At 44.4% G+C, this 18,603-nt stretch overlaps 2 protein-coding genes across 4 annotated transcripts in view; one reads left to right on the top strand and one right to left on the bottom strand.

The window, feature by feature from the left end:
- notum1b (notum, palmitoleoyl-protein carboxylesterase b) overlaps positions 1-1,640 on the top strand; it is an 8,472-nt gene extending 6,832 nt beyond the window's left edge. The window contains exons 8-11 of the mRNA XM_079482761.1: positions 1-91; positions 187-334; positions 420-467; positions 538-1,640. The exon at positions 1-91 is cut by the window's left edge and continues 7 nt beyond it. Coding sequence (XP_079338887.1) covers positions 1-91; positions 187-334; positions 420-467; positions 538-862 — 612 coding nt within the window. The 3' untranslated portion in view covers positions 863-1,640. The remainder of the gene's footprint in view (positions 92-186; positions 335-419; positions 468-537) is intronic.
- tmc6b (transmembrane channel-like 6b) lies at positions 1,607-17,987 on the bottom strand. Of its 3 annotated transcripts, XM_079482760.1 has the most exons (22): positions 13,387-13,473; positions 13,249-13,302; positions 11,431-11,541; positions 10,795-10,910; positions 10,560-10,703; positions 10,033-10,194; positions 9,825-9,933; positions 9,527-9,611; positions 8,666-8,920; positions 8,394-8,584; positions 8,172-8,316; positions 6,700-6,855; positions 6,335-6,510; positions 6,163-6,253; positions 5,992-6,089; positions 5,818-5,913; positions 5,661-5,736; positions 4,231-4,364; positions 3,712-3,888; positions 3,548-3,626; positions 3,373-3,468; positions 1,607-1,926 (listed from the first exon to the last, which is right to left on the bottom strand). In XM_079482760.1, exons 3-22 carry the CDS (start codon positions 11,478-11,480, stop codon positions 1,909-1,911), a joined length of 2,454 nt encoding a protein of 817 aa, XP_079338886.1. In that variant the 5' UTR covers positions 11,481-11,541; positions 13,249-13,302; positions 13,387-13,473; the 3' UTR covers positions 1,607-1,908. The 3 variants fall into 3 exon arrangements, with proteins under 3 accessions (XP_079338886.1, XP_079338884.1, XP_079338885.1); XM_079482758.1 differs by lacking the exons at positions 13,249-13,302; positions 13,387-13,473 and adding an exon at positions 17,856-17,987; XM_079482759.1 differs by lacking the exons at positions 13,249-13,302; positions 13,387-13,473 and adding an exon at positions 17,856-17,904 and having other exon boundaries at positions 11,431-11,538.
- Between the last annotated feature and the right edge of the window lie 616 nt (positions 17,988-18,603).

Raw genomic sequence — 18,603 nt, 5'->3', positions numbered from 1 at the left:
GGCAGTGTGGTACCAGAAGAATGCCGTCGACTGTATGAAGGTGAAGAGTGGAACTGTTTCTTTGGTTATAAAGTTCATCCCACTCTGAAGAGTAAGTCATCACACACAATACATGAAGAATAATTCCCATACGTGCGTAAGAACCTTCAGAAGCATCATGTATGTGTGTGTGTGTGTGTGTGTCAGGGCCGGTGTTTGTGGTGCAGTGGTTGTTTGATGAAGCTCAGATGATGGTTGATAACATTCATCTGAGCGGTCAGCCCGTACAGGAGGGACAGTGGAGATACATTCAGAACCTGGCCACTGAACTCAGAAACACCCTTAAAAACGTCCCGTAAGCAGGAACACCGCTTGCTTTAAAAGTGGAGCTCATGGGTTCAACTTATTTCTGATTGGCTCTTTCGTGTTTTGATTGACAGGGCTATGTTTGCTCCAGCTTGTTTGTCTCATGAGATCATCACTAGAAGGTGAGCACTCAGCGTTTCTCTCGTCTTGTTCCGTAAAGAACGCAGTGAACCATGTGTGTTTCTCAAACAGTTACTGGATGGACATCCATGTGAAGGGGACGTCCCTCCCGCGAGCGCTTCAGTGCTGGGACCGCAGTCTCCAGAACAGCCTCCGTAACCACGGCAACAGCAGCATCGCTCGGACTCCGCCCAAGGGCTGTCCCTTGCACCTGATTGACAGCTGTCCGTGGCCTCACTGTAACCCCACGTGTCCCGCCATCAGAGATCAGCTGACAGGTCAGGAGATGAGCGTCATTCAGTTTCTCACGCACTTGGGCTTTGACGTCCAGCGCATGGCACAGGAACAGGGCATGGAGCCCAACAAACTTCTGGGCATGCTCAGTAACGGCACCTGAGAGAGAGAGAGAGAGAGAGAGAGAGAGAGAACAGCCCAATGCAAATGTTGGAATCTTTATCCACGCAACATCAGAGGTTCAGGATCAGTTCTCTCAACACTGAAAATCCTCTTTCATAGACTGAAGCATGTGTTCTTCTGCTCTCAGGTTTAAAGACAGATAAACTTTAAAATAATACAGGTGACAAAAGACTTTCTGTGATGATCATGACAGTGAAAACAAACCGGACTCTTTGTGCATCTCTGAAGATGATAGACAGATGCAGAACTGCAAACACGAGAAATACTGGAACTTGATGATATGGTTCATGGAGACATTGAAGCTTCTCGCATCAGAGAATAACAGATTTCAGCTCAGGTTATATTTCAAACAGAAAACACTTCACATACAGAAGACTGATTATTATGATGATTATTTTCAATAGGTCTCTTTTACATGCCAAATATTTATTTTCGTTGGATTTGAAGGATCTATGACCCCATCAATTCATCAGTCTTTATTTACCTTTATAACACATGAATTAAGCTACAATTATGTTATTTATTTTCTGTAAATCATATTTATGGATGAGATGTAAAGTGTACATATCTACATATGCTGATTTTCTGCATGACATCATAAAATAAATGAACAGTACATTACAATCGAGGTCAGGCCTTTACTTTTCTGTCTTCATATCGAGTGAGAAAGACACAGATGATGTTTGATGATCACAGATTGAAAATAAAACTGAAGGCAGGATTTCGTGTAAAAAGATTTATTTTAAAATAAACAATGTAAAAGAGTCCAGTTGTCAACACCAGAGAGTATTAAACATTCCCTTTTTTCACAGTAAAAATAAAAGTGTTTCTGATTTTCACAGATCTACTAAACACACAAACAACCCACCGAACCAGTGACAAGCGTCCAGTTAAGCTTATCCAGTAGTTGACCCTGATCTTCCTCTAGAGAATATAAATCTATATCATGTGTGTTCATGTGAAGCGGGATCAGATCTGTTCATCTCCCGTCCACAGTTTCTCTTCCAGTTTGTTTTTGGATTCGTCTCATGAATAGCTGGAGTTCTGAAACGACACAAACATCACGTTACACAAACACAAACTGTATTATAAACAACAACATATCAGAAAGTCAAAACAGCTGGAACCTGGAAGTTAAATCATACAACCCATGAGTTCATTTTAAATATTGAGAAAATATAACCGAGCAAATGTTGGTATGTGTGAGTGTGTGTTTGTGAGTGTGTGTGCGTGAGTGTGTGTGCGTGAGTGTGTGTTGGTGTGTGTGCTTGCATTGGTATGTGTGAGTGTGTGTGCGTGAGTGTGTGTTGGTGTGTGTGCGTGCATTGGTATGTGTGAGTGTGTGCTGGTGTGTGTGAGTGTGTGATGGTGTGTGTGTGTGTGATGTGTGTGCGTGCATTGGTATGTGTGAGTGTGTGTTGGTGTGTGTGTGTTGGTGTGTGTGCGTGCATTGGTATGTGTGAGTGTGTGCTGGTGTGTGTGAGTGTGTGATGGTGTGTGTGTGTGTGATGTGTGTGCGTGCATTGGTATGTGTGAGTGTGTGTTGGTGTGTGTGTGTTGGTGTGTGTGCGTGCATTGGTATGTGTCAGTGTGTGTTGGTGTGTGTGTGTTGGTGTGTGTGCGTGCATTGGTATGTGTGAGTGTTGGTATGTGTGAGTGTGTGTTGGTGTTTGTGCGTGCATTGGTATGTGTGAGTGTGTGTTTGTGAGTGTGTGTGCGTGAGTGAGTGTGCGTGTGTGTTGGTGTGTGTGAGTGTGTGTTTGTGAGTGAGTGTGTGTGCGTGTGTGTTGGTGTGCGTGTGTGTTGGTATGTGTGAGTGTGTGTTTGTGAGTGTGTGTGCGTGAGTGAGTGTGTGTGCGTTGGTGTGTGTGCGTGCATTGGTATGTGTGAGTGTGTGTTGGTGTGTGTGAGTGTGTGATGCTGTGTGTGTGTGTGTGTTGGTGTGTGTGCGTGCATTGGTATGTGTGAGTGTGTGTTGGTGTGTGTGAGTGTGTGATGCTGTGTGTGTGTTTGTGTGTGTGTTGGTGTGTGTGCGTGCATTGGTATGTGTGAGTGTGTGTTGGTGTGTGTGAGTGTGTGATGCTGTGTGTGTGTGTGTGTTGGTGTGTGTGCGTGCATTGGTATGTGTGAGTGTGTGTTGGTGTGTGTGAGTGTGTGATGCTGTGTGTGTGTGTGTGTGTGTGTTGGTGTGTGTGCGTGCATTGGTATGTGTGAGTGTGTGTTGGTGTGTGTGAGTGTATGATGGTATGTGTGTGTGTTGGTGTGTGTGCGTGCATTGGTATGTGTGAGTGTGTGTTGGTGTGTGTGAGTGTGTGATGGTATGTGTGTGTGTTGGTGTGTGTGCGTGCATTGGTATGTGTGAGTGTGTGTGTGTGTGTGTGTGAGTGTGTGTGTGAGTGTGTGTTGGTGTGTGTGCGTGCGTGCATTGGTATGTGTGAGTGTGTGTGTGCGCATTGGTATGTGTGAGTGTGTGTGTGTGTGTGTGCGTACCACACTGGTTCCTCTCAGTCGTCGTGGTGAGACCGCACGTCTCTGTTCATGGATGTCCTGCAATCGTGTGATGAGGAACTTTTTATCTTCTCCCTCCTGGACACAGAAAGGAAATGATGTCATGATGACACGTCCAGAATCAGACATTCTATCATTGTGTGTTCTTGTGTCTTACATTTTCAATTTGTTCCTGTAGAAGTTCAATGATCTTCCTCTGACCATCAACCACCTGACTGTGAAAGTAAATCACGATCCTGCAGACGGGCAGAGAGAGCAAACATTCATTCACTCATTCAGTGTTGTTTTGGAGAGAGACGGGCAGAAGGCAGTGAGACTCACAGGAAGACACCGGCCGACAGGAAGAGGAAGAGAGGATTCTCCACCAGGTAAGTGTGAACCCAGGTGAGCCAGTACAGATCAGAGTTTGACCTGGCTAAATCTTCCACCCAAAGTTTTCCTGCCTGGAACATCGTCTTCAAACCCCGGAACGGACCGCAGCTGATGGACGGCTTTATCCTGACACACACACACAATCATGTTAAGAGAGAATAAATCACACATGAACACAGTGACAGATGCTTGAGTTTCAGCAGGTCTGTAGCTACAAACTATTGATTAGTCTTACAGAGAGACCAACAACGGCCGGTCCCCACAATTCACATGGATTATTAAACAAAAATTATTCAAACTAAATGAGGTTTATTTGAAAATGTAAAAATGCAGAACGTTTTCTGTGATGGTAGTCAGAGGAAGTCAAAAGAATATACAGTTTGTCCAGTTTAATAATCATTACGCCTATGGAAAGTCCCCACAATGTATAGAAACCTAACATGTGTGTGTGGTGTGTTTAACACTCACGTCCACATGGTGTATGTCACACACACAGCAGCACTGAGGAATGATGGGAAACACAGCAGTGTGATGAAGATGGTGGTCATCTGACTGGCTCGCCAGGGCTTCCCAGACGCCTGACAGTTCATCATCAGACTCACCTACACACACACACACACACACACACACACACATCATCAGACTCACCTGCACACACACACACATCATCAGACTCACCTACACACACACACATCATCAGACTCACCTACACACACACACACACACACATCATCAGACTCACCTACACACACACACACACACATCATCAGACTCACCTACACACAAACATCATCAGATTCACACACACACACACACACACACACACACACACACACACACACACATCATCAGACTCGCCTACACACACACACACACATCATCAGATTCACACACATCATTAGACTCACCTACACACACACACACACATCATCAGACTCACCTACACACGCACACATCATCAGACTCACCTACACACACACACATCATCAGACTCACCTACACACACGCACATCATCAGATTCACACACACACACATCATCAGACTCACCTACATCATCAGATTCACACACACACACACATCATCAGATTCACACACACACACATCATCAGACTCACCTACACACACACACACATCATCAGACTCACCTACACACAAACACATCATCAGACTCACCTACACACACACACATCATCAGACTCACCTACACACACACACACACACATCATCAGACTCACCTACACACACACACACACACATCATCAGACTCACCTACACACAAACATCATCAGATTCACACACACACACACACACACACACACACACATCATCAGACTCACCTACACACAAACATCATCAGATTCACACACACACACACACACACACACATCATCAGACTCGCCTACACACACACACACATCATCAGATTCACACACATCATTAGACTCACCTACACACACACACACATCATCAGACTCACCTACACACACACACACATCATCAGACTCACCTACACACACGCATCATCAGACTCACCTACATCATCAGATTCACACACACACACACACATCATCAGATTCACACACACACACATCATCAGACTCACCTACACACACACACACATCATCAGACTCACCTACACACACACACACATCATCAGACTCACTTACACACAAACACATCATCAGACTCACCTACACACACACACATCATCAGACTCACCTACACACACACACATCATCAGACTCACCTACACACAAACATCATCAGATTCACACACACACACACATCATCAGATACACACACACACACACACGTGCACACATCATCAGACTCACCTACACACACACATCATCAGATACACACACACACGTGCACACATGAATATAACCACACAGACCTTCTTGATGTAGAAGAGCAGCAGTAGTTTCATCATCTGAACGGCAGGCAGGAGTGGAGAGAACAGAACACCCAACCTTCACACACACACACAATATAAACATGACACTTCTATCATCAGGTGTAATCATCATGAGAGTATTCTGGGATGCGTTTACCAGGCAAGAGTTTGTCCATAGATGAGCTCTAGAACATTCCTGGCGATATCAAACACGGGTTTCCTCTTCCTCTTCAGAGCTTTCCGAGAAAACAACCTGAGACACACACAACACAATGAATCAACACACTTCAACACTGAGTTTGTGTTCCAGAGCTTCACTTTTGTGTCTCACCTCCACAAAAACTCTCCAAAGAAAGTGTCCAGAAGAGTGAAGATGAAGTCCATCAGCAGAAAGCGATACATCTCCTGCCCTACAAAACTCTCCCAACACTGACACAACACAACACGTCACACACACACACAGCGCTGGAAATAACACAACATCTAAAGCAGCAGGTCTCACCTGTAAACCCAAACTCTCAGGATCTGACGGCACTCGACCCAGCCAATGATAACACAACACGCCCAACACACTCACTTTCAACAACAGATTCCTGTCAGAGACACACAACAGACACATGACTTCTCAATCGATGGTTTCACAATCATTTATCGCCCACACGCGTGAGCAATACCTGCTCATGGAGATGTAATTGAGCACACTTGGAGAATCATATTCCTCCATCCAGGCCACAGCGTTGAAGAATCCTGGCAGGAGCAGATTGATGCTCGACACCACCACAGGAAGAGCCAACAGACTCGCATCCTTCAGACTGTCTGAAGAGCTCGAGCGGGCACGTTTCTGCAGATCCTGAGTGACGTCATACCAGAGTAACAGAGAGAGAGACAGAGAGAGGAGACATAATGCAAAATGTTTCCCATGATCTTTAGGTTTAGGGGATAAAATATACACTTTTACAGTATAAAAACATTACACCCATGGACTTTCCCCACGGAGATACTAAACCAGACATGTGTGTGTGTGTGTTTGTTGTTGTACCTTGTGCATATATTCAGAGAAGTAATAGACAGCAAGAACACACAACAACGTGCTGCCCAAACACATCAGCCACGCCAACATGTGAATGAAGATCCGGAACAAACGCTGAAGAACAGGAAACTTCAACTCCTGACGGTTCACCTCCGCCACCAGCTCCTGCATACACATACACAAACACATGTCACACACACACGAGAACACACACACAAAAGAGAACACACATCACGCTCACACACACACACACACATCACACACACACACATCACGCCCACACAAGGGAACACACATCACGCACACACATCACGCACACACACATCACGCTCACACACACACACACATCACACACACACACATCACGCACACACAAGGGAACACACATCACGCACACACACATCACGCACACACAAGGGAACACACATCACGCACACACATCACGCACACACACATCACGCTCACACACACACACACATCACACACACACCACACACACACAAGGGAACACACACCACTCACACACACACACACACACACACACACACATCACGCACACACACATCATGCTCACGCTCACACACACATCACGCACACACACCACACACACACATCACGCACACACACCACACACACACACATCACGCACACACACATCACGCACACACACACACACACACACACACACACACACCACACACACACACACATCACGCACACACACATCACGCACACACACATCACACACACATATCACGCACACACACATCACGCACACACACATCACGCTCACACACACACACACCACACACACACAAGGGAACACACACCACTCACACACACACACCACACACACACACACACACAAGGGAACACACACCACTCACACACACACACACACACACATCACGCACACACACATCATGCTCACGCTCACACACACATCACGCACACACACCACACACACACATCACGCACACACACCACACACACACACATCACGCACACACACATCACGCACACACACATCACGCACACACACACACACACACACACACACACACACCACACACATCACGCACACACACATCACGCACACACACATCACACACACATATCACGCACACACACATCACGCACACACACATCACGCTCACACACACACACACCACACACACACAAGGGAACACACACCACTCACACACACACACCACACACACACACACACAAGGGAACACACACCACTCACACACACACACACACACACATCACGCACACACACATCATGCTCACGCTCACACACACATCACGCACACACACATCATGCTCACGCTCACACACACATCACTCACAAACACATCACGCACACACACATCACGCACACACACATCACGCACACACAAGGGAACACACATCACTCACACACACCGTGCACATTTGTGCTCTTAGTTGTATTCCCTCACACACGTTTGTGTTCTTACTTTGAGTTGTGTGCCGATGTTCTCACGCTGGAGTCGAACTGAAGTTTTCTTGCTCACTTTGAAATCCCAGGAGCTGAAAACCTTGATGGCCAACAGCCCTTTAGATTTATCGACTCGAAAACTCTGACCGAAGGACTTTGACATGCTGGACAAAAGGATAAAACACACAAAGTCAAGCGAGTTGCTCACGATGAAGACTGTAGATGTGATGATGAAGCTCACCTGTACACGAGGATGATGCAGGTGATGAAGAACGCCAGACCGATAGTGAAGAAATAAACCAAAGGCATGTTATATGATAATGAAGAACTGCAGGACGTCCTGTTCTCTGACTGATCCGTCCATGAAGAGCATCGGCTCAGCGTGTAGTTACTATAGTAACCGTAATACAGCAGAGACTGGGAGAAATAACCCTGACACACACACACACACACATAATTACTACGGTCTGCAAGGCTTAAAATGAAATGTTAAATGTGAAGAGTGAAACGTACGGCCCCCGTGAGGATCTCAAGACCCCAGGTGCTCGTGTTCTGCTCATGATGTGGAGGTGTCACGGCCTGAGGAACAACCAGAAACAAACCCGTCACCAGGAACAGGAAGACGTTAAAGAAGACGAGAGTTCTGAGGAAGACGAAGTACGAGAGAACGCCCGTCCCGAAACGACCTCCGACACACTTCAGAGCCGTCTGCCACAACTGCAGCGATGACAGAAAAGACAACCAGCTGTACCAGCCGTGTCTCACAGCCTGACAGACAGACACACAGACAGGTACTTAGAATACGGTGCACAGAACGCCACACTACATACTACAAGATCGGCATGTCACATGCTGTTTCTCGAACCGCTCACTCCTTCACTCGTCCCAATGACATCTATAGGAGGAAATGACCAAAACTATGTTTCAGACACTGACATAAATGCTAATGATAACCTTTAGCAAAAGTGTCACGGTTTCACAGTATTGCAACTACAACACTAAAATGTGTTTACAAATAAAAACTTTTCAACTCGACACAAATACATTAAATATAAGTAGAACATATATGTCAGGTAAAAATAAAGCCTTCAAATTATAATACAATTTAAAAAATGTATTTTTGTCACAGCCCATATATTAGGTCTAAACCTCAAACATTGCATTATTCATTATTTTTGTGTAAACGCCGCTCATACCTTGGAAACGGTATCACAGAAAATGTAAGTGGTTTGGAAACCTTGATTCTTTCGAACCTCGGTATACCTTGAAACCGTTATTCGGCCCATGCCTACATTACAGTGCACGAGACTACAGGAGACGGTGAGCGGTGTCTGACACAGATTGATGATGTCATAATGTATGTGATGGACTCACAGTGATGATGTAATACTTGAACCGACTACAGCAGGGGATTTGACTCAGAGATAAAGAGTGTTCGACTTTATCCATGGCCAACAACCTGAAAACACAAAACATCACACTGATGAACACAAACACAATAACATCTGCGTGATGATACTTGTGTATTCATATTTGGTTTTATTCATTTGTGCATTCGTTCATATAGTGTTGTAGAAGGAAGAAAATGCGTGCAGATTCACTCTCTCACCCATAATGTGTGTGTGTGTGTGTGTGTGTGTGTGTGTGTGTGTGTGTGTGTGCGTGCATGTACCTGAGCTCTTTCTTCTCAGCCAGACACAGAGGCATCGCTTTTAACATACGCACACGATCACTGACGGACAGATTCTGCAGATTATTCACCAAACGCTCCCTCTTACTCACTGCACACACACACACACACACACACACGAGCGCTAGATGAGCAAAAAACACTCAACATGAACTCATGATTGTGTTTAAAACCTGCTTGTGTTTTTTACCTCCTTCTTCAAAACCGCTTCCGTCTGTTTCCATGCGATATCCACGGATGCTGGGACGAGCAGATCGAGGAAAGTGCTGGATGGAGGGTCTGCTCTGTCTGCGTCTGCGCAGCTGCATGGTGCGGTTATAATACTGAGAGATGATCGCCCCGCGACTGCGACCTGCGCAGAGAAACGGAGAGAGAGCTCTTTAAAATCACAACTGTTCCTATTAGACAGCAGATCATGAATGGAGACTTTTGCTGAAGCTTCTCATACATGTCTCCAGAGAAAGCCTGTATATCGTCTTTCTGGATAATTCATTTGTGTCTAATTTCTAAAAATAAAATACAGAAACATCTCAGACATGAGAAGTCTTTAAACAGGCTATAAAAGAGAACTTTATGAGCAATAACAGATGATTCTAGTCTTTCATAACTCATGAGGTTTAAGTGAATGTAGAGATGAGAAATGTTCTTCAATAATAAGACAAATCTGAGCTCAGTTTGACACACTGTTGAGTCTTTTTCTCAGAGATGTATACACACCGATGGTTCGACTGGGCATAGAGGAGAGAACTCTGAGTGTGTCAGATGACCAGCGTTCTCCAATCAGAGGATCCGTCTGCTGTTGTCCGTCACTGAACTCTGTGACTGGACGAAACGCTGGACCCTCCTGACCCATGACATCATCTGCGACACATACAGCAAAAATACATTCACGTCACACGCAGACATGACAAAGAATCTCTGTGTGTGTGTGTGTGTGTGTGTGTGATCTGACCTTCCTCCTCCTGGTCAAGCAGGGTCATCTCCATGACATCAGCATGAGGGTCATGACTCTGTTCATTAATTAGCTGACTGAATGAATCATGAACACCGTGTTCATCAGCTGGACTCCTGATACACACACACACACACACACACACACACACGTGTCATGACATTTATGTGAGATCAATCTCACTAGAACAAATAAGTTTAAAACCACATCACACATCTCAACACAATATGCAGCTTCCATCAAAAATAAAGAATGTGAAAATGAACCAGTGATGACATCACCGTAAACAATGATCACATGATCTGGGAACTTATTGTGCACTGATTCAAAACAGACGCACAGACAGACGGACGCTTGATTCAACGTATAAAAGTTTAGAAATCTGAAAATCAAACACACACACAGACTGAAGACACACAAACACACACTGAAGACACACAAACACACAGACACACACTGAACACACACAAACACACTGAACACACACACACGAGCACACAGAACACAAACTTAACATCAGCACACAGACACACACAGAACACAGGAAGGGGAGAGTGGGCAATGCAGAAACAGCACATGTTATTAGTGACATCATAACAGAGTAAAACAGAGTGAAAGACTGTAAAGTAGACTTACTCCAGATCAATGATGTGATGATGAGAGGATAAACTGTTTCCTGCGGCCATGATCTGTGTCACGACTCATGAACCCGTCAGAGAAACACGGACTGTCGTCATGCTACTGCTGCTACACACACACACACACACGCACAGAAAGAATTTAGGCTCCATCATGTCACAACAGGTCTGTAATATGGAGAGCTGAAGGTGTGTCCGCTCAAAACCTTTCAGCACACCGACAAAAGCATTTTCACAAAGCAAAGACACAACTCAATACACACACAATTCCCTTCAAACGATGCACTCACTCTTACATTAGATGAGTTTAAGTTCACAACACAACACGTCAATTCAAGTGAAGTGTGTACAAGATCCGTTGTGTTGTTACAGGGATAGTTCAGCCAAACATAAACATTCTGTCATTAATTACTCAACCTCAAGTGGGTCTAAACCTGAAGACATCGTTTTGTTTTGCTGAACACAACAAATAATATTATGAAGAATTTAGAAATAGTAGTGAATGGTGCCCCCGATATGTCAGTTTCAAATATCTTCAACAGAAAGAAAGAAATATCTACAGGTTGAGAGTGAGTAAATGATGAAACATTTTCATTTTTGTCTAAGCTGACCCTTTAAAGTCTCTAAGAAATCAAACAGGAAAATGTTTAATGAAATCTTTAATCAAAAACATGAAGCTCCTCCTCCTCTCAACAACAACGCTTCACCGCATGATGTCAGCAACAAGAAAGGGGTGGGGCTATACTCACTGTCCAATGGCCAGACATTTTAAGCCCTCCATAAGAGACTAGGCTTATTCGACTTGATGCGGCGTCATAAGATCCAACCGGTGGATGACATCTCGCGGTACTTTGATGTCACCCGCCTGTTGGATGTTGTGGCGCCGCATCAAGTCGAACAAGCCTCCTGTAAACTGGCATTCAAACCTGCATTCATTTTGTAACGCCCAACTTACAACTAACCAATCAAAAAGGGAAGGGCAAAATAAAGCCCTGCCCTACTTTTTTTCTCATTTCAGAAGCCGTTGTAATCAGATATAGGTCACGATACAAAAAATGCAATTTCCATTTCATGTTGACTTTAAAGCCCCAGTGAAATCAAAATGTTTTAATTAATCCGTGTAGATCTACACTCGGAAATATGTCTACTTTTTCTCATTTTCTATTCGGTTTCATTCTGAAATATAGTGTAGTAAAGATGATGATGACGTCTGCTTCACACAGACTTCCATGAGATCAGAGATGTTTATAGATTCATTTCAATCTGGACTTGATGATGAAACTCAGTATAAGTCGCATTAATTACAATAAGTGCTGTCACGATCATGATTGTGAAAAACAAAACAACACAACTCAAATGATGGAGAAATGTCATTTGAATGCAACCGTGAGCGCAGATCAAGGACGGTGGAGGTAAAATGCAGCAGATGATGCAGATCACCATTGTTTTCTAAGAATTCACAATAATTTGGGGATAAAATTACATACAAGTTAGCACACATTCATTATTCAGCACTTTAAATGACGTTTCTATGTTGCCCTTATTTTGTTTTACTACAGATAAAAGCAAAAGCCACAAAGCCGAAGGCCAAAAAGAAAACACGCCCTGCACTTTGACTTTGACTAAAGCATTGTTAATATCAGGAAAGAGATCTTTTGGACGTTGGCTTGCGTCTAAATATTATTTACAGATAATATTTTTTTAATTTGATTTAGTTTTAATTTCTTTTATTTGATTGACTTGTCATCAACACATTCACATACACACAGTATATTTTATACTTCATTGTGAGTTTTGCTTCTAGATAAACACACACATCTCCATCGGCTCATGCTGAACACTGCAGATGTCTTTTATGTGCACGCGTGTGCGTGATGAGTTTCATTGTTTCAGGGTTTAAAAGTGAACTGATGAAGCAGGTAACCGCCGTCATGAAACAGTTTAACCCGGTATGAATTGATCAGCTTTCATGAGAACTGGATGAACAGATGAGCTCAGCGTTAAGTGGGTGGAGGAACATCTTCAGTCTGCGGTCACAGGCCTTCCATTAGAGACCTTAAACCCTCAGAGAGACATCACACACACACACACACACACACACACACACACGGCTGTTTCACATTATGAGTCAATAACACTTTAATGTCACATGTATACTCACTTACTGCAGCAATGCAACTTTAGCAGCAAATGCATCATCAGCATCACTTCACTTTCATAACATTTTATAATCATTCTTATTTGTTTCACACTGTGATGGCTACGGCCACACAGGGTAACATCACCTCAATTCTGAATATTTGATTACAGTTTTATTAGTTTGTTTGTTGCACTGATTATTTAGTCATCTAAAACTGATATTTAAATAACAGACCCAAGACAGTTTCTTTGATTTGGTTTATTTTGCTTTACCCTTATATTGATTTACAGGGAGTGCATTAATCATATGTTTCTTTGAGTTACCTGGATCGTTGGGGGCGGTCACTTCCTGGTTGGGCGAAAGGAGTGGCAAAGGGCTGAGGAGACCTATATCCGGAAGCCAGCTCATTAGGCCATACCATGTCTCACCATGTGCCAGGGGGGATTTTGCCTTTAGTTAATTTTTGTGGCGTTAAATGTTAATTGTTTACCCCTTCTATGTTAGTTGGTTTTGCTTAGCCGTTATATAACCGCCCTTCTGTGTCTTTGTGAGGGGGGGCAGTTTTTTGGTTCAGTTGGTCTTGGGTTACAAGGCAATGTACATAATCCTATTTGCCATCACTGTTGTGTTGCTGGTTTCAGGGCCTAGCTATGGATGCGGGTCCTTTTTGTAATTCCTCAACATCTTGGGCAATAAAATACCCTTTGTTTTAAAGGACAACTTCCTGTGTTCCCTTGCCTCACTGTTCTGGTCCCTTACAATTGGTGGCAGCGGTGGGATCTTTCAGTGACGGACACAGGATTTTTTTTTTTTTTCTCTCTCTTTGCTATTCCCCAACAAGAAGAAATGAATCGTGGTGGAAGAGGTGGAAAAGGTAGACAACAAGGAGGAGCTGCAGGCCAAATTACATCGGACAAGCAGCCTGTAAGTGAAGAAAATGGAGTTTCTGGAGTGGAAAACCCTGAGGATGAAGGAAGGGAGCCAACCCTGTCTGACCTGGCAGCTATTCTTCGAGCACACATGGGACAGCAGGAGGCCCGAGATGAGAATCAGAAGGAAGCAACTACAAGACAAGAACAGAGGTTTAAAACACTTCAACATCAATTTCAGATGCTGCAGTTAGAGGTACAAGCCCGAACATATCCACTGCAAGGGCCCCCACCAACAGATTCTGATCAAGATCTGGAGGATTTTCCACCCAATAGACCTCATTCACAAACCCGAATGGATCCCACTGCAGTGATTGTTTCAACTACGACAGCAGCAGGTGAGAGCCATCTGTAATCTTGAAGTGTTCCAGGGGAATCCTGGGAGGACTGACCTTGTCAAACACGATATTGTCCTTAAAGAAGGTGCTTCTGTGAGACGACTCAGTTACAGGATCCCTGAGCGCCTGCTGACCGCACTGAAGGAGGAGGTGGATCTCATGCTGTCCCAGGGTATCATAGAGGCATCAAAGAGTGAATGGTGCAACCCGGTAGTCCTGGTACCGAAGAAGGATGGTAGCATAAGATTCTGTATTGATTTCAGGTACTTGAACTCAGTTTCTCAGTTTGACTCCTATCCAACACCCAGGATTGATGACCTGCTTGAACGGCTGGGAAAGGCAAAATTCCTGACTACATTAGATCTTAGCAAAGGGTACTGGCAGGTACCCCTGACTGAGCGATCGAGAGAGCTGACTGCTTTCCGGACTCCATGGGGCCTATTCCACTTCACAGTGCTTCCATTTGGTCTTCATGGAGCGCCAGCAAATTTCCAGAGGCTGATGGATCAGGTACTTCGTGATTCCTCTACATTTGCGGCAGCCTATCTTGATGATATAGTTCTGTACAGCGACAGCTGGGAGCAACATCTGGAACATCTGCGTACCGTCTTGGGCTGTCTTCACGCGGCTGGGCTGACCGTAAATCCCTTGAAGTGTGCCTTTGCTGCATCTGAGACAGAGTATCTGGGCCACATCATTGGGAATGGCATGATACGGCCACAGGTTAGTAAGATCCAAGCCGTTGAGTCATGCCCTTTACCCCAAACAAGGAAGCAACTCAGATCTTTTTTGGGCATGGCAGGCTTCTATCGTCGTTTCATCCCGCAGTTCTCTACCAGGGCGGCTCTGCTCTCAGACTTGACTGGATCCCGGAGTCCCAATCAGATCCGGTGGACCGAGGGGGCTGTGGCAGCTTTCCATGATATCCGGCAATCAATGAGTACGCAACCAGTACTGTATGGTCCAAACTTTAACGACCATTTCTTTGTGCAGACTGACGCTTCCGACAGGGGTCTGGGTGCTGTGCTTCTTCAGGGGCCACCTGAGGACCGCCATCCTGTTGCTTACATCAGCAGAAAACTGTTCCCCAGGGAGGTCCGTTATTCGACCGTGGAAAAAGAGGGACTGGCTATCAAGTGGGCATTGGACTCCTTTCGCTACTACCTCCTGGGTAGAGAGTTCACACTGGAGACTGACCATAAGGCACTACAGTGGATGGAGAGAATGAAGGACACCAATGGAAGGATCACCCGGTGGTACTTGGCCCTGCAACCATTTCGCTTTAGTATTCAATACATCCCAGGCAAAGAGAACCAGACAGCTGACTACCTCTCTCGCTGGACTAGCGAGAGTCCTGAAGGGGGGGAGTGTGTGATGGCTACGGCCACACAGGGTAACATCACCTCAATTCTGAATATTTGATTACAGTTTTATTAGTTTGTTTGTTGCACTGATTATTTAGTCATCTAAAACTGATATTTAAATAACAGACCCAAGACAGTTTCTTTGATTTGGTTTATTTTGCTTTACCCTTATATTGATTTACAGGGAGTGCATTAATCATATGTTTCTTTGAGTTACCTGGATCGTTGGGGGCGGTCACTTCCTGGTTGGGCGAAAGGAGTGGCAAAGGGCTGAGGAGACCTATATCCGGAAGCCAGCTCATTAGGCCATACCATGTCTCACCATGTGCCAGGGGGGATTTTGCCTTTAGTTAATTTTTGTGGCGTTAAATGTTAATTGTTTACCCCTTCTATGTTAGTTGGTTTTGCTTAGCCGTTATATAACCGCCCTTCTGTGTCTTTGTGAGGGGGGGCAGTTTTTTGGTTCAGTTGGTCTTGGGTTACAAGGCAATGTACATAATCCTATTTGCCATCACTGTTGTGTTGCTGGTTTCAGGGCCTAGCTATGGATGCGGGTCCTTTTTGTAATTCCTCAACATCTTGGGCAATAAAATACCCTTTGTTTTAAAGGACAACTTCCTGTGTTCCCTTGCCTCACTGTTCTGGTCCCTTACACACACGCAGGATTCATATCATGACTTTATATCTGTTTGTGCGCAAAACTATTACACACAGATTTACTGAGAGACATCCTACTTGTGTTGTGGTGGGATACGACCCTCTGGAGGGGTCACATCTCATCTCAGCAGCACATTTAGATGAGAACACACACACTCACACACACACACACACACACACACACACTCACACACTCACACACTCACACACACACTCACACTCACACACTCACACACTCACACACTCACACTCACACACACACACACACACTCACACACACTCACACTCACACACACTCACACACACTCACACACTCTCACACACTCTCACACACTCACACTCACACTCTCACACTCTCACACTCTCACACTCTCACACTCACACACTCACACTCACACTCACATCTGGAAACAGAACAACAAAGATTCCAGTTGTGTTCTTTCTCTGTGTCGTCAGTTTAAATCCTCAATGCATGATGGGTAAAATACCAACATACACTGATCCACACACGCGTGTTTGTGTGTGTGCTTTACATGTGCAACATCAACAAATGACAACACGACACAAACATCTGCTGTCAGGAAACACGTGACGTCACTGAAGTACACTTGAATAGTTACTATGGTTCGGTTATGATATTGATCACACAACAGTATTTATGGAAGAGTCACCGCAGACATTAAGTGTTGTCTGTGTTCACTAGTTGCACTGATCCCTACAGCTGCTCACTAGAAAGGAGCCAAAGCCAAAGGGTCGATAACACGAACACAACAAACACAATAAACATGTATCACCTCAAAACAACACAATATGTTTATCGTTCACAGTCCTGGTAAACAACAAGTGTCATCGTTCACACCTGCTGAGGCTTCAGCCCGATTCTTTCAACTTTTAAAACACATATTTACTTTTCTTCTGTCGTTCATCGATACCTCGATCGACATGAATGAATGAATGAATAAATGAATGAATGAATAAAACGAGTCGTTACTCACCGCGCTCGCGCTCGTGTGACAATGTGTGCAAAAACAACGACAGAGTGTCGAAAGACTCAAACTTTCCTGTGAATCGTTAGAAGAACCCGTTTCAAGAACCGATTCACTGATTCGTTTGAATCATCGCTTAGTGTCACTCACAGAAGTCCGCGCGGTATTTGATGTTTTAGTTAAGCGCGGTTTTATATCATTAAGGCATTAAAGACACGTGTTCTGACGCGGTTTTTATATTAAAAACACATGCACACCTTCTGTTTTACTCTCGCGTGAGTCGTTTCTGTGTGATTCACTTCATCTGAATCATCGATTTGGGACAAAGTGCGAGTCTCTTTGTTTCCGGGGTGGGGGGGGGTTGATTTTCAGTGTCTCTCACTTGCGGCTGTAATTAATGTGAATTAGCAAGAAGTAGAATATTCATATTAAATTCAGTGAAGAATGACGAATATGGTCTTTGATGAAATGCACAGCTGAGGGTCTTTCGACAGTTTGGCATCAGCTGAGATTCAGTTCACGAATCAGACTGACGTGTAATCAACTCATATGGCCCTTTGGGGACATACGTCACTTGTCGATGAGAAACGTGTGATATTTGGTTCCAAAATGACTTTACTCCGTTTTTAAAATTGTTTGTGGTTTTTTATTGTGCAGTTCAATTAATATCAATCAAACTGCAGTTGGTTTGTTTGGATTTAAGCCACGATAACTTAAGAAATATAGCTGACTAACGCAATAAAACTCAAGAAAAACA

Source organism: Barbatula barbatula (assembly GCF_947034865.1).
Source record: "Barbatula barbatula genome assembly, chromosome: 20".
NCBI classification, from domain to species: domain Eukaryota; kingdom Metazoa; phylum Chordata; class Actinopteri; order Cypriniformes; family Nemacheilidae; genus Barbatula; species Barbatula barbatula.
Note: the sequence above shows the minus strand (reverse complement) of the source record. Positions and strands in the feature narration are given on the sequence as shown.

Bases quoted from the DNA above. Each gene is read 5' to 3' on its own strand.
- tmc6b (XM_079482758.1), bottom strand. From the start codon at position 11,480: ATGGCCGCAGGAAACAGTTTATCCTCTCATCATCACATCATTGATCTG. The intron at 8,921-9,526 runs GTGAGTCCATCA...TCTGTCTGTCAG, and splicing joins TCAAGTATTACATCATCACT to GCTGTGAGACACGGCTGGTA. The intron at 8,585-8,665 runs GTACGTTTCACT...TGTGTGTGTCAG, and splicing joins TTGAGATCCTCACGGGGGCC to GGTTATTTCTCCCAGTCTCT.